A 25,643-nucleotide genomic window follows, 5' to 3' on the forward strand; every position below is an offset into this window, starting at 1 on the left:
ATTAGGTACATGTTGTATAACAATAGGATAAATTTCATGATAAATTTTTTTACGACATTTTTACCGGTTATCATTAGCTTGTAGAGAGGTCTGTACTTCTGGTCTGGAGCGTCGCCCGGAATGTAGTCTCCTAGACCAATGGTCGTGAGTGATATAAAACAGTAGTACAGCGAATCCATGTAGTTCCACTCGGGTTCCAAGTGCGTGAACATCGCCGCGGGCAGCAATAGAAACAGAAATATCAACGTGCCCAGTATAGTGCCGAAATGCAACAACCGGATGGTGAACGGCGGATATAGATGTCCGAGGCGGCTGTTGAGGAAGTGCAGGTACTTGGTCGTGGGTATCATCAACCGATCGACCAGTGCAGTCAACAGAACCAGTGTCAATGGTATGCCGAAAAGTGCGTAGAGCATGCAGAACAACTTGCCTTCTTGCGACAGCGGAGTGACGTGACCGTAACCTGAAAGATATAAGATTTTCAGCGCGATAATAATATTATTACGTATGCCTACATAATATAATGTATGTTGTACAGAGGTATCAGCGAGAATAATATAATGAGAAACAACTGACACGAGAATTATGTTGACTGTATAGTAACCAAGTCAAGACCGGTCGTATCATATCATGTACTAAAAATGTCCTAAATGTATGATGCAAATCTGCAGCGTTGTAAAAATGACAAAATTTGCAACAGTGTGCACGAAAACTTTCGAAATATGTGCATTAAAAAATGTGTACGCAATGAACAAACGCATTGATATCAAGAGAAGTAAACGGGCTATACGACCAAAGGCCGATCATAGAATTCATGGTAGAAGCCGTGCATGATTATTTATTTTTTTATGAACTTCCGTCCAAATAGTTATAATATCCTGACACTAAATTGATATTTCTTTTCTTTGAAACCAACAAAAGCGATAAAAAAATATTTTTCGTATATTAATAAATATTATATTTTTCGATTTTCAAACACTTTTTTCCGTGATGATTTCAAATTTATTGTTGATCGACAATTCTCGTATTTATCGTAAAGAGGAGAGAGTTCGTTTATTTATCAAGCGTGAGCAAAATATGCAAATTATTTGCTCGAATAACAAATTATGCCTTAACTAATAAAATATGCCATCTTCTATGAAATCAGTTTGATTTGAAACGCCCACATTTCAAACCCTCGTAGTCGTGCATACACTCAGTTTGAATATTATGCAAATGCATATAATTCTGGCCTCCGGACATAATTTAACTTAGGTACCTATATTCTGATCAATTTAAAAAAAAAAAAAAAAACATTTTTGAAATTGACTATTATGAATCTCATATAAGTAGGTACCTATCACAATATGTATAAAAAGAAAATGATATCGATTTAAGAACACAATTTATTACATATATCTACCGATTTAAGTTATAATTACCTACACGTTATATGTGTTCGTTATTTCTGATATATAGGTAAGTAACTACGCTGTATAATATATTAATACCAATTACATTATCAAACAAAACTAATGCAAATGTATTTTGATATATTATACATTTTTTTGGTTATTGTTTTAATGCGAAACACTCTTTATATTAATTCAAAAACTATAATGCTTTTTGAATATATTTTTTACATAATTTTTAATCAAAAACAATATTTTTAAAAATTAAGAATATTTTATTTTTTCTATTTATTATGTGTTATACATTTTTGATTAAAAACATAAATTTTAATTTCATATTCCGAAACAAACTGTTAAGTATTTATCTTGGGGCATTTCGATACACAAATATCAAATTTCAAACGAGTATTTAATTAGTTGTAGGAAGTATTTAAACTTTAGATGAATAGAACTATTAGTAAATCGTAATTTGGCTGAAATCAGCTTTGGCCACACCACTTTGCTCATCTAAATTTTAAACAATTATAAGTTTATAACAAATTAACAATTCATTAGAAATTTGATTTGTATGTATTGCAGTATGCAGTATATATTGTAATAATTAAAAATGCAAGATTTCATAAAAATAATATCTTAAAAAATGATAACAAGAAAAAAAATAAATATATTTTTTCCAAATTTATTGTATGCTATTGACTTTAAGATAATATAATAAATAATATTTTCAAAAACTTCAATCGTTTTCGAAATAATGAGTTTAATAATATAATATAACAAAATATAACCCATATTATGTGATAGGTACTAACGTAATAAATGGACTAAGATCAATTCAAAGTAAAACATAACTGCCAATCACAATTATTTTTTTCAGATCTTAAATGTCAGATAACGAGTAACAAAATATGTTTTAATGGAAAAAACGTTTTGAAAAGAAATTCAATTTTCCCAGAGTTATTGATATTCTATTATATACTCACCTATAGTTGTTATTACGGTGCAAGCGAAAAATAAAGATTGGCCAAAACTCCAGTTTGGTTCTCCCGAAACATTTTTAGCTGCTGATACGCCTCTGTTGCTAGCAGATAAAACTTCTTTAATAAAATTCTCCATTGAGTCATCTGAAAGGAACAACAAATTGATTAAATAAAGCCATTTGAATACTTTACAACTATATATATTATTATTAGGTCCCTTGGTTTTTTTTTATTTTATTTTCAAGTGAGAATAGTAGGTTAATATTGACTGTATCGACTAAAGAAATTCCATTAGGCTACGAGGAAAAAGTATATAACGAACTGAATGTAAAAACTCTGTAAACGTACATCAATGTTCCAGACTTTTGTGCGGTAAAATTGTATCGGTGTAGGACACTACGACTAATAGGTAAATTTAATAATTTGTTAATGCATTTCAATAACAACGTTTTGTATGTAAGTCCGTTTTACCGGTACATTATAAGTGCATAAGATCTGTTAAAATACATTACAGTACCTATATGATATACTATGCGCATAAAACACAAAGTAAAATTGTATTAATAATCGTATTATGGGGGACGGAGTGGCCGAGCGGACTAAGGCGTCGGTTGCGACGTACACCGGTACTGGTTCGATACCTCGGTCATGGGCGGTATTTTTCTTTGGACAAGTCACGGTGTCCGGAGAACAAGTGCCGCCATCCCCCACCCGGGCATGGCAGATACCTACGGGTGCCCAAATTAAAAATTCTGCCAAAACAAACACACACGTGTAAACAAATCTACAGTACCACTGACTAATGACCTAGTAGTCGAAGCCTTAACCCTAATAAAAAAAAAAAAAAATTGTATAATACAAAACAGTTTTATTAAAATGTGGGAAGTTCTTTTTATTTTACTTTTTACTATCATGAAATGGTTTTTTTTTTTATTAGTTACTAATTACTTATATACATTATAATGTTTACACCTCTTTCGACCGCACTTCAAGTGCCTCATCTTATAAAATACTATAGTATGATATATTATTATGTAGGTACCATGGTATACAGTAAATTACCACGTAACTATATGAACAGATCTAGACTAAGAATAGACCGTTATAATTCGAAGTTTGTAGTCAATATTTGGATACAATTATCAAAGTTAATCAAGTTCTTTACCGCATACAATCTTTTGATTTTTGTTATTATAATATTCATAGCGTATGTTTACTATGAATAAACTGTACGTACCTATTATTAATTTTATAAATTAACTAACCGATCCTGCACGGCGTTGCCCATGACAAATTAAATGCCCACGGATTTACAACTTCTTAAACTTCGCTAAATGCAAAACTGCACATGTTTTTAATACAGTTATTCGGCTTGTTTTGACCAAATATAAAATTATAGTTCTAAAATTACATCCAATCATAATATTATTTTCAGTAACCAATGGCAACAACATATAAATAAAATAATGAATGTTTTCCGTGAGTCAGCTATGTAAATTATATTCAACATTTAAGTGTTGAAAAGAGATAAGTTAGTAGTAAAAAGTATAGCCTATGACACTAAGGACACGCTATCGACGAACATTTTATGAAAACCAGCCAAAAACTGTGGATTTGGATAGGGGTCATCCGTTCCAGGTTTTTGATTTTATATAGTAGATGATATTATATTATATTTATTAATTAAAGATATAACTGATCCTGCACGGCATCAGCCCGTGATAAATTAAATAATGCCAATGGAATTACCCTGTCCTACACTCCTATAAATGTAAACTACACATATTTTGAACACAGATATTTGGGTGATTTTAACTGAATATAAACAACATACATGTCTAAATAATTATATACAATTATAATAAATATTTTATTTTATGTAACCAATGGCAACCCTACACACAAACAATAAAATGCAAAATTAAAATATTGACTTAAAAGTGTACATCCTCGAGATTACCTATGCACATCATTTCAGAACCATGATTGCGATTCACTTGGTTTTGAATTGCTTGCCCCCCTCCCCCCCCCCACACACACACACACACACACACACACACATCACCATACATTGACACATTGCACACATTTAAATCAATATATTTAAGTATATTTAATTGCTAAGTAACCATTTAAAACAACAACCGTAATGGTTATTGCTACAATTTAGAATTTACCGTTAAACTGTATTTACTTATCTAATATAATATTGAATTTGCTTAAAAAAATCAGTACCGGAATTCTAAAATACAGATCATGTTTTTGATGACCACTTTGAGACGTGTTGTAATATGGTACGCATAATATAAAATTACAAATAATATTGATTGTATTGTATAAATAGTCACAGTAAATGTTTAAATTAAATAGCACAGTTAAACGACCAAATTTGAGAACAGGTAGTGGATACGGTGGTACCATAAGAGGAGCCGGTGGAAAAATTGGAGACCGCGGAGGTGTTTTAGAAAATGATTATTTCAACAAAAAAGTAAACAATAATATTATGATTATGCGCAGAATACGTTAATGAATACACTGCGAAAATATAACATACATTTGTAGGACAAAGTACTATTAGACAAAATATTAGAAAAAGCAGAAAAATGTGAAAAATCAGAAAAATGTGAAAAAGAAGATTCGAATAATCAGAATAATAATAAAAAAGAATAGGTAACGGGAAGAAGTGTAAATTCAACGTTATTGACAAAAAAAAATAAAAGATCTTCTCGTTGTATTACTATTTAATTTTTATGAAATATAATTATAAAAAAAATAAAAAATAAATTGTATTAATGAAAATATGTCCACCTAGACACAATGGTAGTTTAACGTTTTAGAGTAGTAGTAGGCAACGCTTGTCTGCAGTGTGGTTTGAATAATTATAAGCTAATGAATATAATGGTATTACTTTATTATTGCATGGATATAATTTTTCTTTTTCATCTTTTTAAGCTGCCTAGTTATTTTAGCTTCTTAAACGTTAGAAGACTTAAAGGGCTGAATTAAATTGTCAAAATAAGTTCATTAAACTAACGCGTAATGTATAATAATAATTAATATTTTTCAATTTGCTTAACATTCTAAATTCATAAGCAAATAAGACATTATAGGAAATAATTTTAGAAATTCTTATTTTGTATGCTTGGTACTCATTAATCATTTATTTTCTCAGTAACTGAATTGGTCTAGAGTTCACATCTGTTTATTTTTTCATCATAATCTCGTTATTTATTATTTAATGGCTCAGTGGTTATGTATTTTTTCATTTTTGGATAACTTATTACATTAAAATCTTCAAAATAAATGAATAAATTGTTCAATTTTTTACTATACTGAGTACAGTTGAATATTTACATAATTTGACAAGACAAATAAGTTATATATTTTAAAGGGGATATTTGCAGAAATCGTTTGTAGGTACTTCAATTGCTGTTGCTCAGATTTTTGTTTTATCGAATAAAAATAAGCATAATCATTAATCTGAAATAAAAGGCATTTCAATAGAATCAATAGTGATGTCCGAGAGGTAACCTAAAATAATGTTAAATAAAAATATTAAACTATAAGATATTAAACTATTTGCTTGGGTACAACAATAAATTATTACAAAATATAAAATACTCGGTTTTATCTATACAGTAACGTCAGTAACAGTTTTAAAAGTTTTTCGTAAATACAAAAAATAAAATTTGCAAACCTTATAATTTAAATAGGTAGCTACATATTTATATGGAACTCTTAAAGTGTATAGCACTAAAGCTCTAAGACATTAACAAGTGTTAATGGACAATATAGTCAATAGACTTTTGTAGGTACCATACAAAATGCAATAATTGAATTACTTAAGCCATTGTGTTTGGAAAATTGAAAAAACTATAGTTTATACGATTGGGTTCCTTTTGTAGGAATATCCAAGGTTCTAAACTATTTTTTATAACAAGAACAAAGCTGGAACAATATTCTCTTTTGCTAGGAGTTGGGAGAATTTTTCGGTAGGTAACATAAATCATTATTTTTTTTTTTAACCGGATTGTTTTAATTTTACGGTACAATGCTTTAAACAAGCTTTATTTATTTATAAATTAAATTAAGTGAATCTTTAACTAGGTGGGTACTTCTATATATTATAAGCTTGCTGATTATAAAAGTTCTTCTATTATAAAAATGTTGTATTCATTTGTGTAGACAATAACGTTTCGAAAATAACCAGCTAATATCATACAGTATTTAGGTACTTACTAAGTATTGCCAGTATTGGAAATCTACAATAATACTTATTAAATCTATAATAAATGAAAATAAATTCATTCACAAACCATTTCCTTTTGGTGGAAAGGTTGCAGAGGAAATCAACTACTAGTCCCACTCCTCAAGTACAATATGAACAAGAATGACGATTTTATTTTAAATAGAAGAAAATGAAAATAGATTGACTCTGAATAAAAATGTTCTAAACACTGATGTAAATCCTTTAATTGATATATTTTTGTACATATTATTTAGAACATTGAACTGAAATCTATTTAGAGATAATTATTTTTGTCATTTTAGATATTGGCCACTATAATATTATTAAACGTTATAGATTATCGCATATTATTAAAAAAAAAATGTTAATACACGTTTTAATTTTTGAAATAACAAGTTCAATAAATCATAAAATATACATACATCGTTAAATGTGACAAATGGTATGCATAATTTACCGTAAACGGTACGCGTCGATATAATATTATTTTCAACAAAATTACATCATTATTATTTTTATACTATTTTTTAAAACATAAACTATGGTTATTTTAGTCGTAATAAAATGTTTATTCACAATCGTTTTAATTGTTTATATAATGTTTATACTTTTTTTACGTTGCCATAATAATATAATGTACATAATATATTATACATCGGACAACAGTGTAGGTATGTATAAAATGAAATACTTTTGGTTTTTATGGTAGGCATATAGGCATATAGGTAGGTACTTGATGTGTACAAAGTTTTATTTTTTAATATAGCAAGCATAGAACCCGAAACGAAATCAAATTAAAATGCTTTCAATTCATTATAAAAACTGACAGGCTTATTCGATTTTACTTTTTCCCATCGATGATTTGGATGTAATATAAAACAGAAGTTCTAAAGTTATTTCTACCATTTAATTTTCTTACTTAAAAATAAAAAGGCGTTTTAAATACCAAAAATGAATAAACCATTGTACGTTTTATATTTATGAACTCTTGATATTTTATATTCTAGATACGTATCATAATATTTATCCATTATATTTGAACAGCTGTGGCGGTAGATTTGTATTGACAGACCGTTATTAAATAGAAATGTATGATTAGTTAAAAGCTTCGTCCTTTCTAAACACACACATGCTGGTAGTTTTTACGAGGGTATATATATTTTTTTTGTTACCGTAATATTAGTTATTTTTTATAGGTACAACGGAATGAAATTGCTTGTTTAATTTGATTAATCCAAGCCCAATTTCATGGCTTTATGGGTGAATATAAATAATTGTAATGTGGTTTTTTTGTATTTACTTGTAAAGTGCTTTCTGAATCGTTTCAAAATAAGTAAGAAATCACCAATAACTTACTATAATATGACGTCTTATAGTTAAAACTTATAAGCATTTCTGTAAAGCACGCACTCATTGAAACGAAACTTGTAAACCTTTTAATTTTTATAATTTGATAAACTGTATTATAATATGGTTACTAGCTGTTTTCGATTATTTACTTATTTTCTCCCAATATCCAGTTTAATCTATAAACATTAAACATCATATGTTATACTAAATCTATTAAAATCTAATACTAATTTATTGAGCTCCCGGTATTTGGTAATTTTGTTAGGGCGTAAACTAAAAATGTATCTTTTTATTAGCTTTAATATAACTAAAATATATATATAAATTTATCGCAAGAAGTGTGGTTTTTAATTGAATACTAAACACTCACGTAGACTGTTTATTTTACAATCATATTTTAAATCTATCGTTTCTTGAAAACTCAAAGAAAATTCTTTCTTTTCAATCAAGAAATATAACGTACAATTGGTTTTTCTGTTTTTATTAAATATGATTATAACAACAACAAAAAATGTATAATATATAATACAATACGATCATACAATTCCATTTTCTCGCTTTATTTTGAATTTATTAAGAATTAAATCAAATCACAATCGGATATTATGTATTTTTCCTCCGTATATTATACCATGTAAACAACTATTGTGATGAAACGTTTAGTTCTTCGATACGAACGTTTCCCCAGCCCCCCCTCCCCAAAAAAAGATTTTTTGAAATTTTTTTTCATTTATAATTAGTATGGAATATGTAGGAATTTCTACGATGAAAATCAGAATTTGTACGGATTTATTTTATAAGGAAAAAACAAAAAAGTGTGGGGGGGGGCTGTAGAAACGTTTCTCAAGATGTATAATATTATGTCTATATGTATGAATACATTCAACACTGCATTTAGTATCATGCGATAAGTATTCTTTAGATGCACTCTTTCAGAGGTTTATTCAAACCGCCACATTCTACCCTGAACGCAATTATATTAAGAGGATGTCAGCGCAAGTGTCTCTCAATGGCCCATGCGAAACATATAGACAAAAAGCATTTGCGCAGAATCATTTTTTCTATGATTTTAAGCAATCTTGGAGTAAAATCACCCATTACGAAAAAACACAGAGAATAATATTTTTGAGGGAATCACATGTGGATTCGTCTAAATATTGTTTCGAAACAATTCAAACATCATTTAAATTTACAAATTTTCTTAAGTCGAATACAAAGTCAAATAACGATAAAATATAAAATCGATAACACGACGTCATTGTACTTCTAAAATATTATTCTCTATATTCGCTTGTAACGGGCGATTTTGCTCTAAGAAAACACGGAAAAAACGTTGTTGCGTATAAATGCGTTTTGTCTGTGTTGCTCGTGGTGAGAGAGAGAAAACAAACAGTGCGCTGACGTCCTCTTAACGCGTATTATATTGTACTACATGCACACCACCGTTTTTACACACGCAAATCACACAGACCATTATTAACGGCTAACAGACAACCATTGGAGCATCCTATACATTCCTACGACCTGCAGCGGACGAGATTGAAAACACCAACAGACAACCGTCCGCGGAGCATCCCAACATTTCCAATGACATATTATGGGTACCCACCCACATACATGTATATTATATAACATACGCTCGAATACCCTATGTTTTGGGTGTATTCGGTAGACGGGAATATGTCGAGAGACCCGGCGGATTATCAGCGCACTATCACGAGCCGTATTAAGGTCTACTGCACCTGACCGCGTCGACTTCGCCCGGGCAGGGTTTGATTGGGCGGCCCGCTGCAGTGGACCCATAAATGATTGGATTTGAGGGACCTGTCGCATATTTGACATTTTAATGTTTAACACGATGCCCATATTACGCGGAAATAATAATTTCCACCGTAAATATTAATATCGTACGTTATGCGATTTGTAATTTTAAACCAATAATTAAACGTCACAGGTCGATCATATTATTTTGTATAGCTATTGTATACATTTCAATGTGAAAATGAATCGTAAAACCTCTTTTTATCGCTTTGCTGCACGACGCGCGCGCCGTCGACGAAATTGAAAATATATACATTTTTCATTGTTTGTTGTTATACGATTTTCGTATTTGATTAAATTAAAACTTACAACGAAGTGGTGCCTGGTAAATGGAGGACTGTAAAAATGTTAGCTGTAGAGGTACCTACCCGACCTAAAACTCTGCGCTCACCTATACGGTTAAAATAATTTTAAATTTTTGTTTGATGTATACAATAATAATTCGATTGAGTATAATATAATATTGAATATTATTAATGAATCGGACGAACATTTAATAATGTTTTCCTCTGTACCAACTCAGTGCAATATCGAATAACAAAACGTTGTTTTTTTTCCTACATTTTTTAAATTAATTTTAGTCGATTGATATTATACAATTCGTTAATTTTACCGATTTCAAAAATGACAAATTACAGTCGTGTATTAATTATGATATTGTGATTCGCGTTGAATACACACAATGGACTTCTCTTAATAAAAAAAAAATTTATCATATTTTGTCGTATTACCTATCATATTTTTGTGAAGAATTTGATTTGTATATCTTTATACCAAGTATAATTATGATATAAATTCTATGACAACAATGAGGTCTTAGTAATTAAAATTAACGTTATTTATATTTCTTCTTGTATTCCGCTCAATATTAATTATCCTACATTAAACTTCTGACAAAATATACACACACGTTGTAAACGATTTGGCGTTCCTGCATTTAATCTTAAAATATTTGAAATGGTAAATTAAACTTTAATAGCGGGATTGGGATATCATAAGCCTTCTTTAAAACTTCATAATATGTCTGTCTTGCTTAATAGTATTTTGAACAAAGTTCTATCAAATACAAATTTAAACGGTTATGATATCTTATTACGATAGTAAGTGAAAGTCTAATGATTAATTTTCTATTCTTAAATAGTTAATAACAATTTTACTTTTTAGCATGGTGGTGTACGGGTGTGACTGCTTTAGATTAAACATACCTTAAGTATTATCAGATTTTGGAAAACAAAACTTTTCTCAAGAAAATGTAAAGAACTGTTGTGAATCGTAATTCTATTGACGAGTGTAATAATTATTTCAAGTGTATTCGTATATTATGTATATTTAATACTAATGTTATAAACGTCTTATGGAAATAATATTGTAAATTGAGTTACGCGATAAATCATTCTCGTTAGATTATTAAAACATTCATTATTGTAGTCTGAAACTCTAAAACGTATGATTTAAGATTAACTTTTAGTTTTATGAATAACAACACTGTAACACTGGTCACCTATGAATTTACCGATTTTCGACTTTCACGCGATCACTGACCATGTATAATGTATATGTATAGGATACGCAGTTTTTTAACTTTGTTAGAATTACTGAAAATATCATGAAATAATATTATATTGTTGTATTGATCATATTTCCATACCTATTAAATTTAAATACTGGTAATCATGCGTGCAATTTGGCGGCTTGCGTGTGCTTAGCAATCACGGTTTTGAAATAAACACCCTCGTAATTTATTATGCTATTTGTACCTATTGAATAATTCTTATTTTTTTAACAATAATATTGGATTCATCGACTAATAAAATATATTTTATTATTCTATTGGGCAGTGTTGGCGAGGGGGAGGGAGACAAACCAGTCAGTTGTTGAGTGTTCATTCATAACACACAGAACTATTGCCACATTTTTGTTGTTTTTTTTTTTGTTTTTATGTACTTACTTATTGCGGCTGTGTCAAAACTCAAAACTCCTTTCGGAGAAGGGTTCACATATTATTTACTTTTGATGAATAATATTATTATTCAAAAGTAAAGTAACAAATTTCCTGCGTTATATAGGTTATGAATTATAATGACTTTATTTGAAAATATGTATAGAGAACCGTATATTTCAGATAGTGTCAACGTGTCACCAAAACGATATGTTAAATAATATTATGGATTGTGTTTCTAATCGGTTTATTATGTAAATTAAGGATAATAATATTTTATAATTATTAATATTAGTATTATTTTAAATTAATTTATGATAAAATTAAATTAAACCAACAACATTTCGGGAAATACCAATAAATATTATGGTATTATAACATTTTTTTAATGTTATAAAAGTAATTTATATAATAAATAATTTTTTACAAATTACCAATAATTATGATGTCATGATGCACGTAACTGAAAGAACTCGGGAAAATTATTAAAACCCATAGAAATAATAATACGTCTGTCAAATATTACATGTTGTCAAGGAGAAAGAATTTACATCTAGTCATGAGAAATTGAATTGTCTGAATTCCTGCGTAGACATTTCCCATATATAAATACATTTTAAGGCTTTGCACTATATTACAGAAGGTTACTTGAAAATGCACTGAATGCCTTTAATTAAACTTAAGATCGTTACGTTTAAGGTTAAAAATTATACTTGTAATAAATATTAGTATATTACACAATTATTAATGCAAGTGCACAACAAATTATTTACTAATATACAATATATTTTTTGAACGAACTTCTTCTACTTCTGATTCTTGAAGTATTTATAAGGACAATATTTAAATTTTTTATTTAAATGTAATTTTGACATGAAAAACATTATTTTTGAGAAAAAATTGTGTTATTTACAGTTTTTATCGTTTTGAATTAGAAAGTACATTTTTGATTACATATTCTGAATCAGAATATTTTTCAAAGTTTTTTGATACATATAATTCAAATTTTGAACAAGTAGTTACTATTAGTTATAATAGTATGTATTCAAAGTTTTTATGAGGGGAGGAGTGGGCCAACATTTTTCGAGGTGCCACTCAAACTTTATTAATACTTTAATAACAATAAGTTAGTTAAATACTCGTTCAAAATTAAATTTCTATATAGAAATACTTCGAAAATATTCTGCTTTAGAATATGAAATTAAAAATGTACATGCATATGTTGACATTTAAAAAAGTAAAAAACCATAAAAATTGCAAAAATTGTTCAAAAATCTTGTTTGAAATGACATCTAGGTAAATATTAAAAAAAATCTAATACATCAAAATAACGAAATTAGAAACATTAATTATAGATCATCGCAAAGTTAGGTTTATAATTTTTTTCAATCGAGGTTTTTTTATTAGATAATATTTGAATGTGTTAAAAATAATTTTTCAAATAGATTTAAATCTGTTTTTTTATTATTTAATTGTTCCGACATATTTGTATGTATTCATAATGTCTTTTAATTATATCAATAAATCAAATTGAAATGCAAAAATTTAAATGTTTTATGGTACAATTTTCATGTATATAGAAAAATGTACAAAATCTATGTTAAAACTACTTATAAATATGTCGTCATTTTTTGTAGTTTTCTATAATTTTCACTTACGTTAAGGGCTATTGAGAAAGTAAAAAAAATTACTCCTAGTTACCAAGAATATAACATTTCAAATTGATAATTTCGTCTACTTACAGTTTTTAATTTACCGTTTTGCCCAAAAAAGTAGATCTTAAAATTACATATATCTATATGATATTTAAACTTTTTATGATTTTTATCTTATTTCATAATATAAAAACTGTACTTCGACTTCTTAAGCCTCAATAGTTTTTTACAATAACTTACATTCAACTATTTTTTTTTAGTTTCGTATAACTACAATTATATGTATGCAAATTTCATTATCAGATGATTTTAAATATGAATATATTTATTATTAATAATTAATGGATTATAAGTATTATGTTTTATGTGCATTGCGCATGTGTATGTATACATTTCAGATTAGTTTAAATGTTCATAAATAATAATAATAGTTATTTATTTGCCAACTATAGTTTTACAATTTATAAGAAAAAATAATTTAAATTTATGTACAAATATTATTTATCTTATTACCAGAGATGGTTTTTCAAATAAGATATTGCATAATATACACATGTCTTATCAAATACCGAATAATATGTATTATATATTTAAATTTCCTCATATTCATGCATCCGAAAATTTATAAAGTTTCAAGTATTATTTGAATTATTTCTGATTGCAATATTTACTGAACCGTTGTGTTCTTATTCAAATAGACTATTATCTTTACACTCGGTTTTTAGTTGGTGTTTAACGGTTTGAATACAAATCAATATAGTTGATTTTCACTTTATTCAGTAGTTATTGAACTATATAGTAATAAAGTGCAGTAATATAGTGTTGAACCTTTGAGCGATAAAAAACAACATCATATAGTAGTTTTCATTGTGAATATATAAATTTCTAAAATTTTAATCTAAATCTTTTATTATGCTCGCTGCTTTCTTAAATAAAGTATTTAATTCATGAAGCAAATATTAGATGATAATAGTACCTGCCTATATGTATAATTCCATTAATAATAGCGTTGCTTACATAATATTATGTTTATGCAGTGTTTATGAAACTTAATTTAGATTTACTATTTACATTCATATTTAATTAACACAATTATGATTTAAAATGGATGGCTGTATATTTTTTTTATGGGACACAAAATGTACTATCGAAGATTTTTAAAAATCCCTTTTCAGGCTAATGAACACAATTATAATATATTATTTTGTTTGTTTATAACTTTTATGTTGTTAAATGAGTAAGATATTCGAATCAATATTTATGTACTAAATATTTTATGGTTTTAAGATACATCGCGACTGTCGTAATTCTTCCTTAATATAATAACCGTTCACTTTTTAGTTTTTAATCACTCCGTTGTCTAAAAAAAAATATTAGCATAAATTTAATTTCAAATGTAATTGTATTAATTAATATTTTAAATAATATGTAAATTAATTCCTTGCTTATTTAATGGAAAATTAAATATTTTGAATTGAAAAAATGCCCTCAAAAAATATATACATTTCGTCATCCATTATCTATATAAACCGTGAAGATTTAATTCGATATAAAATGATAATTAAGTGGGTATATATAATTTGAACAAAAATTAAATATAATTTATACATTAAGGAAACTAATATATCATATTCGACGTAACATCATGCGCATTGTAGGTAGGTATTAACTGTCACATTATATACCATTGCTATTCTGTATGACCCTATGTTTGTTGCTATCAACCAAAGCTTATTAATCAAAGTCTATAATTCCATCTGTTGAATCACCAATCAGTACTGTACCCGACTCTATATATTATAATATATATATATATATATATATATATTGCTCAGATATCAACTTGCCGAAACGATATCGTCATAATAGCGGTGCCGAAATTGTTTCCCCAAACTCGGTAAACCCTAATTTTATAGGACCGCTTGGTTACAGTGAGAAATAACGCAATAACCATTCTTGCGGTTGAAATGAAAAAAATATATAAAATGTTTATCGGTTAGGCGTCCTAAACTAATTTAATTACACATTTTGATGTACGATTTTTCAAAAAAGAAGGTACGATAAATTAAAACAGATAAAACTTGGACTGTAAAAACTTTTCTGTAAGATGTATAGTTCCAATCGATCTTAATAAAACTTTTATTAAAATTATTTAAGTAATTAATTTGACGTGTACCTACTACCTATATCTATATACTGTATATAATACCGTTAATTAATTTTCATTTAACATTTTATGTTTTTAATTATTGAAAGTTCTAACCAAATGCTAACCAAACGAATGTTAAATTCTGTTTGTGGTGATAATATTATATTATATATTTTGATGTGTAGATATGAATTCAAGTAATTCAACTAATAAATTCCGTCATAACTGACTGTCAACGCATGCTTACCACTTTGGTTTGAATTCCTCCTCCCACGCTAACATTTTTGTCACCATTCCACACAAAACATTTGCAACTTCAAACGCACAATTTCTCATATTGTTTCATCCCACGATTTAAAACAAGATAAATCTATTTTATTGTTGACTCAAAACTGGGGTCGACTTAAATGCTTGATGATTAGATAATTATTATGGCAGCGAGATGACTTTCAGCTCTAAGATATCACAGTATATTCATGCATATAACGTGCACTTCAAAAGTTGAAAACTTAACAATATGCACTTAAAAGTTTAAATTAATTTTTAACGATTTCCATAAATTAATATTATAAAAGTGTTAGTTTTTTTTTAAATTAATGAAATATGCAATAAAAAGCTTAAGAAATAAGATGAAATATTATGTGTAAAAATCAAAAATGCAAAATATGTATTTAAATGCAAAATAAAATTATATGGGTACCTAGTTTTATCTTGATAATGATAATGATATGTAACGTATTTATTTATTTCTTATACGACTATTTTTGTAAGTGCACGAAAAAAAAATTACTATGATATTATATAGTTAAATATTATATAATATTATATAATAGATATATATGGTTAGGTTTACTATAGTTAATGCAGTTTTTAATGTTTGAATTGACAAAAAAATATAGTTAAAATAGCATATTTCGGTTCGAATAACTATAATAACTTGACTATAATATTTTAGTAAATCTGATTAATCTTATAGCTATCCCTATAGAAATTATAATGTATATACAGCCAATCCTACTATTTTTTTTAGTACAAAAAACTGTTTCGTTTTTTCCGTGTGTAAGACAATATTATGAGAATGTTATTATTCCTTTGCCAGTTATAATAATGTCTTCTATTGTAACAAATAAAACTCTTCCCATTTAACAAATATTATTTTCAAGCATAGTGCCATATGTTTTTTTTTCAATATCAGATTTCATAATTTGAATCCCTATATTATACCTATCTTGATTATTTTTTTTTTTTTTTTTGATAGATGTATTTAATTAATTGCAAATTTTTATGTTACATTATTTATTACGCCTACTGCATAGATATAAATATCTTGTATAATGAATACAGCATATTATTATTGCCATTATTGGTACTTGGAAAACATCGATGGTGTTTAAAGTGTATTATTATCGAGTGTAACTGCGCAATTAATTACGTGTAAATCGCATTTAAATACGAATACTTTGCCATTGGGTTTATTTATTATGATATTTTCAAATATTTGTTACCTATTTATTTCATATTGACTTTGTTCAATGTTTTGTATTGTTTGGTCGTTTTTTTTTTTTTTGTCTACATGAATATTACTATTTTAGTTTTTTATTTTAATATAATACTATGTACTAAGAGGATTCTATAAACAAATAACCTTAACTTAGTTTACATTTTACATAACATATATATTGGGTAATACATTTTGTCGGTTAAATGTTAATACATTAAGTAGGTATAGGTACTGAAATCATTGTTGAAACTTTTTAAGATATTTTAAGAACAAATTTAGGGATAAGAATTTGCAGTTAAATCGTTTTTGGTTTGGGTATAAAGAATACAATCAATGAAATCAGTTATTGCCGATGACTTGAGATGATTAAAAATTTAAACAAATAAATCATGGGATTTAGAGGAATTTAATCTAGAGTTGAGAAGGCTTGACAAACATTGCAATGACTATACATATTATACTCGTTGTGTATTATATATCTTTTTAACAGTTTCGCCTTAATTTATTATCATTTTGAGATTTGAGTGAGAAAAACAATTAAGACTTATCTATAAGAAAAATCTTCACTCCTGTCGAACTAATATACTTACGATTCGTTATCTTATTTTAATTTTTAAGAGCTGACATTTTTGAAAATTAAAGTTTCTTTCACTGTTTAATTCGTATTACTAATTAAATTAAGTATTACAAGATCTAAGTATAAATGAAAAACTTTCCAGCATAAAATTGTATGTTTTAACGAAAATTCCCAAATACAAATAAGTAATGAGTGACCCAAACTTTATAACATATATTATATTAAAATGTAAAATACGTATTTACTTCAGTCATCGTGGAATCGAATGTGAGGGGCCCTAGATAATTTCTTGCCTTTAAATTTGGTCAGTTCACTCTAATATTAAAAAAAAAAAAAGAGAAAAAAAACAGATTCTTCCAAACGTTCAATTTGACGTGTATTACGCGTTATTAAGAATGAGACAGAGCACGCGGGTGTAACGTTCCTATTAATCAGCCCATTTAATAAAAAGAAATATTTTGCATATTTATTATTTAACTCAATTTTTCGCTACTCTATTTAAATATTTCACCGTGCGAGGAATAATCAAAACACAACATAATAGTAACAGTGGGATTTCAATATGATGATGATTTCGTGGCAGCGTATAATTTATTTATATTTACTATCTGTTACAAGTCATTTGTCATTCTATTTAAAGTATCTATACAGTGGGATTTGAATATCTAAGTTTAATCAGCGGTATTGGAGTGGCACATTGTTTATCATGCTATGTACTGAAATACGGAATAGTATACCTACGGTGTACGTTTACATCATATATTATATTATATGGTTCGTAAATAATATGGGCACATGGCAAACCAAACAAATGGAATAAATGAGTCTTTTGTATTACATTATTATTTATGATGAATTTTTTTTTCCCCACCAACTACATAGAACACCTGGGATTAGTCTCTTAAGAACATTACAGACATAAAACAGAAATTGGCTCTATTAACAGCCGGGGTCAAAACTTGGCGAAGCCGCGAGGAATTATTTTTTAATACGTCACGTATTCTTTTGGGTACTCTAAAACGAAAACTTGTGTAATCAACTTGTATAATCCTTTAATCCTTTATATTTTTGAAAAAAAATAGGTTCGTATGAATTGTTGTTTTTGTTTCGCCTTACAAATTAATATTTTGAATTATATTAATAATACCAACAGCTACGCAGCAAATATACATATAATAAAACAAAATCAAACTGATTAATAATAACCGACCACCTACAAGTTTTTATAATTAAATAAAAGTTTTAAATATCTAATAATATTTTGAAGTACGGTGTATACCACAGTATGGTATAATTTAATAGTTTATGTACCTACGTAATGGTAAATAGTCCCTACGATGATATTCTTTGAATTACAAAAAAATAACTAAAATCGTTATTTTTCGTTTCGATATCCGTTGGAACTTGAAATAATATCTAAAAACAAACATTGTGCATAATATGTACTTTCAATATTCATGGGTTGATGTAAGAGCAATCATTTATGCGTAACTTTATATTACATTTTCAGACCTTATACTAGCTACCAAAATTGAAAGTTTTATGAATTTTCAACAGTACGATTTATTATTTGCTAATGACTCGAAAAAAATGATTGCTTTTAGAAGAAATTCAAAATTGTTAATTGAATAGAATTAGACATTAGCGCCGTCGAAATCTAATATCGTGTTATATGTAAGGGAAATTAATTGGTCTTTGTGATACATGATGTTGCTACGGAGTTCGGATCTTAATGGAAATTCGACCTTAATTACATTTTACAGTTACGGTGTATTATTGTGACTATACTTTATGAATTACATTATCAGCCTAGATTCCGAAACTTAAGGGGTTACTTTGATAGATAGAAGGCTGCAGAACCAAAAACGTGTGTTTTTCATATCCCCTGTCCTAATTTTCGCGATCACAAAAGATTTAAAATTATAACTTCGATTATAAACGTTGTGAACATTTTTTTGATTTTATTATTTTAATGATTTACCACGACGTGCAAAAATAAATCATAATTTTGATTGAATTTCATACTTGAACCATGGCGCTCACGAGAATTAAGGGTACGAACGTGTTGTTGAGCATATTGTTTGGACAAACATTTGTTATCCACCCAAATCCAATATAACATCTCTGATACGCATAAAATATGATGAAAAACCCTGCCAAAGGGAAAAAGTTCAATAGCAATGAAATATCATCCAGGATAATATAAGCTTCTAGAATCAATTTACCCATAGATTTAAATCCGAGGTCGAGTAAGAAACACCTATTGCAGCTAAGGATCTTCACCGTAAAACCATTCGAATACATGAATATCTAATGTAGCATGGTTAGTTGGAATGAATTAAAACCTTGAACGTAAATTTGAATAAGCTGATTTTGTTATACCACGTGATATTATATCTATTTAAATTGTCAAATTTAATTAAACGTGTACCAAAATTACAAAAATTAATTCTGCGCTAATAACATTACATAATATAATATGTGGGTACGGTTATAATAATTATACTAATTCAAAATATTTTACCTAATGGTATCAACATAATAATTGTAATATATAATTCTTGAGTAATAATATTATTCCTTGTATTATTATATACGAAAATATTTAAAATATTTTATCATAAAAAAAAAAAAAAAAAATTACAGATAACAATTATTTAAAATATATACTTGTAATGTGAATGTAAATTGTTACAGATAATATTAGAATAGAAACGGTAGGCAAAATCAAAATATGGTATCTTAATTTATCTTATTAGGAAATGTGAAATAAACTCGTATAAAAATATTTAAAAATTTATGTTTTTCATCAATAATGTTACGCCAATATATTAAAATTATTAAATTTTACTGATCTTTGACATCAAAAGAAACATTTTGGTTAATCTTTTTTTGATATTATCCATCCAATAGTATTATGGTAATTTTTTCCTTGAAAATTGCTTCAGCTGTAAGGTTTCTGTCGTTTTTATAACCAAATGAAAAACAAAATAAACATATTTTAAACATTTTTACTACCTACTACTGCAGCCATTTTGGTACCTAGTCAAATTTTGTATATTATATTATATTCGTAAGATTGTAGGAATAAAATTGATGCGTCCCGCGAGAGAAATATGCGACAAAATAAAATATATTTTAGTGTAAGTTTTTATTTCATATTTGGATTATTTATTACAATTATTACAGTATATTATCTTATATATGTAATATATATATATATATAAAATAACCAATTGATAATAATATGATTTAAAGTAATGTTTATTCAACTATAGAATATGTTAATTTATTCATCAGACAGTTTTGAATAGTTGATGGAAGCAAAATTATTAAAAGGTAGGTATAGGTAATAAAACCTATGATTATAAATTTCGATTAATATTAACAATAATTTATAAAATATATTATACAGATTTATGATTTATGATTTTTGAAATAAAATATATTGATAGAATTTTTTGTGTGTATAATTTGTAAGCAATTATAATGTCAGAAAGTTTTGATCGTTATAATGAAGACAACATTATGGCGATTGAAATTTATTCATTCGCTTAATTGTGTGTTTAAAAATCATAAATATATTTATATGCATTTTTCCGACAAAACATGTTTTTATATTACGAATCAGAAACTATAATGTACGTGTAAACCCTTGACATCACGGTGGTTGTCAAACTCGGTTATTTTGTGTCTTTTCATTTAATGGTTTTTGACACAGGAGATGTTTTTTGACTTCCTATTCAATATATTTACATGTACGACCGATAGATTTCAAATTTCGTACCCCATAACTATTGCATGACGTGTAAGTCATTAAGTTTGAACACCGTAGACGGTCGCGTACATTCAATTTGTTTTATATTCTTCTTCGCAACATTAATACGCATTATTCGATAATATCGGATTTTAATGAGTTGTCCGTGACACAACAATAGTAACAATAACAATAGTACAATAAGTGCACCGATAAAAAAATAATTGTTTTATTACGGCGCGCTATGCAAAAATACGATGCACCTGATAATGGGCACTTTCCGATAGGTAAGTATAATATAGCCGCCGGGTCGACTTTATTTGCACTTTACAACCTCTTCATCGCGATAATATAGCGACACGCGTTGTTATCACTTCAAACGCACAAAGCAAACACCGAACAGATAATTGTACGGTGGTAACCTATGGGTTAGGTAGGTACCTCAAATCTGTGCCGGTATAACGCTCGTTATACGATTAGCTAAACGCTCCGGTGATTTTGAAACGCCGCATATTTTCAAGTGGTATGTGAAGAAATTACACGGTAAGTTATGTTTGCGCGAGTTTTATTACCAGATCCGGTAGACTGTGGCAAAAGCATATTTATCTGGTAGTGGTGTAACGAAACGTGCATAACGAGAATAAATGAATCAAACGGATACTAACGAAAAATAAAACTTGAAATAATAATAATATGTATCGAAATTCGAATAACCGTATACATGCCGTGGAACGCTTTTTTTTTTTTTTATAGTCAACGAAAGTTTTTACAGCACTAAAAAAAAAATAACAAACTATAAATTATAAAAGTTGAATTATACTGCATTTCAGTGTAATCGTAAAATAACGACTAAAAATATACCTACTTTATTCCAAAAACACTCATTTATTTATTTATTTATTTTTTTTTTTTACTGAAGGATTGTAATGCACCGCACACTGTGTGTAACATTAATTTGAATCGTTTTAAATAAATAAAAGTTTTTTAGACTTAATTTCTTGAGGTAAGTGTAGGTACTTCAATTCCACTGCCACCGCGCCACTACCTAGACGTCGCGTTCTGCGGTGTAACCGTGTGATATGTTAATTTCTAAATGTTCTTTTTGCTCGCCAAATTAAATTATATTATATTGTTGTTAAAGTAAAATGATTTAACCACTTAATCATTGATATAACCACGTGATCGATAATCATTCATTAATAACCACGTCTAATAACTGCCTAACCACATGGTAAAATAGTTACCAAGAATTTACAACAATTCGGTAGGTTCCTATATTACGATGATTTGTTAACCACGCGGTTTACTTACACGCGGAACACGGTGGTGGTGAAATATAAGCATATGTCTTAGAGTGGCACAAAATGGAAAAGATAAAATAGATCGTACTTGCATGCGTGTAAACTTAAATAGTTCTCTTATTTCCTAAAAAAGTGTAATTGTATATTACGTCGTCGCAACTGATGGTGGATGAGAGTCCTTAGGGTTTGTTAGAAGATACTTTCAATTAAGTAATTGTTATTAAAATAATAAAAATATGTTTTTAAAATAATGCAATATAAATATCATAGGAACCCGAAACACCAATTATATATTAATTAGGACATAGATACATTACACACATCAAATTGCTTAATACCTACACATAAAATAACAAAATAAAACATTATATACTTTTCCAGAGGAAAAAATAGAAAAATCTAATACAAACAAATTTCCTCTGTGCCCGAGTTATCTGTATTGGTTAAGAGACACGTGAGTGGCCAGCTTTTGGATCTCAAATTGATATATACCGTGGTCACTGTTACGACATCGTAAAGTCATGGGTAAACATTCGTAAAAATTCTATCCACCAGCAATTTTAAATTGAAATAAATATCAATACAACCTAGTCGTTTGAGTTATTTTTATATAATAGGGAAGATTAGATTTTGAAAAATGCAAGTTTTAAATTTGACTAAAATATTTGCGGCTTTAACTCAATGAGGTAAACAATATGTTATATAAACATGTTTGATACCAGTATTGAGATGTACCTTGAACGATTTAATCATTTGATTCCCAAAAATCTATACCGTAACGAACTGTTATTGATAATCTACATTTTATTTGAAATCAATTTTTTTTTTTTTTTTTGAAAACAAATTGCCCAGTATTTTATAGAATAAAATATAACTATTTCCCTGGAACCCAACGAAACCAACAGCCATTTTTGTGAATCGCTTAAGTAGGTTTGACAAAAGTAGTGACTTTTGTGCTTTTGTATACTTCCCGAGATGGAGTCATATTTCTTAGTGAATGCTGTGGCCTGAGGAAATGGTTTACCTTCTTTCGAAATATATAATAAAATGATAAGGTAATTTCGGTTTAGTTGTGTCAAAAGCCCATATATTGGTGGTAGATAAATTAACGTATAACTCTTTATTGAATTGAATTTATAATAATTTATTAAAGTACCTATACCTGCAGTATTGTTATTGTCTTATAATCTTTCGATTTGATTTATGCCACTTGGAATTTAAATATGAAATATTAATCATTTTTCTACACATACTAAATACTAACTATGTGTATTTTATTTTATAGAACAGTATATATATTGTGTATATTATTATGAATAATTATGAAACAAAATTGTCAAACATATAATAATGTATGAATGAAAATAATTATGTTTGGATAGACAGTTTTATCATGGAAATAACTTGCAAAAGTATTCATTATATAGGTTGGGTTAACTTAATTCACCTACTCGCTAAAATATTTATGTATATCGACTGAAGAAGTTGGCCTTTTTGGTTTAATGTCGTTGAATATAGTTTTTTTTTCTTATTATTTTACGCCAAAAAATTATTCCTAAGGTAGACACGTTTTAAAATTAATGATTCATTTATGTTTAATCCTCATCGCCTAATTGACCAATGCTCACGATTATTTTAGACAGAATTAAAATTTGTCTCTTACCTTACACTATTAAAACAATAAAAAAAAGAGTTTGTTTTAATATAATTTTTTTTTTATCATTACACAGTTATTGTTATGGTTTAATTTAATGAGAATCTTATCTAAAGTTTAGAGAAGATTACTGCATAATTATCTCTTTTACATCTTACAAAAAATTATAATGATTTAAAAAACCAAATCTCTTAGCTGCAGTCTAAGAATGTCGTACTTTCGAACCAATAACGTTTTTAAATTTGATAAAACTAATAACCTTCATTTATAATAATTTGTTTTTAGTATTTAATAGCGTAAGTTTAAACTTCTTTTCCATAAAACGTATAAAAATATTATTAACTTTGCAGAAAATGTTATTCATAGACACTGTGTATAGTTATATTACTTTTAAATTGTTTCATTTATTTTAGTTTTCAATATAAATTACATGTATTTCGGTATTAATAATTATTATAAAAAAGATTTTTAAAATGATGTACTTTTAAGATTAAAATCATAAAAACTAGTTTTCCGTTTTAGATGTAATTTATGATAAACGCGTAGGTATAAATAAATATTAAATACCTCTAAATATTTTTAACAATAATATTATTACATATATTTTTACTTGAATACACCGTGTAACAAACTACTATATCTGAGAGATGAAATATTTATTAAAATACATATGTCGGTACAAAAATGTTCGTTTAGGTAATGTTTGTTCGTTACATATTCATTATTTGTGTATGTTACATGTACCTACAGTATGTATGTTCAACGATAAAGGTAACACAATTTATTCGAACCCATGACCTTGAATTATTTGAATTGGTGTTCTTATTCTATACAAGACTCAAGAGACAAATTAATAATAGAAAAATGATTAATTTCTGAGTGCACAAGCAAAAAAAAATGTTCAACATTTCAAAAAATTGGATAGTAATAAGTCCTTTATATGCAGTAAGAAAAAAACCATGAAGTCAAATTAAAAGTTATACATTCGAAGTATTTCGTTTATGAACGAATTTATCAAACGTTTATCGTTGACAGATGCATTGTATAATATTATATAATATGTATTGGCAAATTTATGATTTAAGTTTCACAGCTGAATGTTGTTCAAGTGATATACACGCATATTATAGTAGTCAGTAAGTCAAATTTCAAATTATTGTTGATCATCATCGTTGAACTTATTTCGAGTTCTATTGATAAAATGTCGATTCTTTGTTAAAATAGTCAAGTGATCTGAAAATGCTCATATGTGCTTACAGACTCATCTCACTTAATATTTGACGCTTGAAGCTTTAGGATTTTAGTTTATAACGGTTGCAATG

General features: G+C 27.6%; 1 protein-coding gene across 1 annotated transcript in view; it reads right to left on the reverse strand.

Moving 5' to 3' along the window:
- The window catches only part of LOC132952156 (potassium channel subfamily K member 1-like), a 41,441-nt gene that overhangs the window by 869 nt on the left and 14,929 nt on the right, over positions 1-25,643 (reverse strand). The window contains exons 2-3 of the mRNA XM_061024336.1: positions 2,372-2,512; positions 65-463 (exon numbers count right to left, since the gene is read on the reverse strand). Coding sequence (XP_060880319.1) covers positions 65-463; positions 2,372-2,512 — 540 coding nt within the window. The remainder of the gene's footprint in view (positions 1-64; positions 464-2,371; positions 2,513-25,643) is intronic.

Source organism: Metopolophium dirhodum, chromosome 9 (genome assembly GCF_019925205.1).
Source record: "Metopolophium dirhodum isolate CAU chromosome 9, ASM1992520v1, whole genome shotgun sequence".
In the NCBI taxonomy this organism is placed as follows: Eukaryota; Metazoa; Arthropoda; class Insecta; order Hemiptera; family Aphididae; genus Metopolophium; species Metopolophium dirhodum.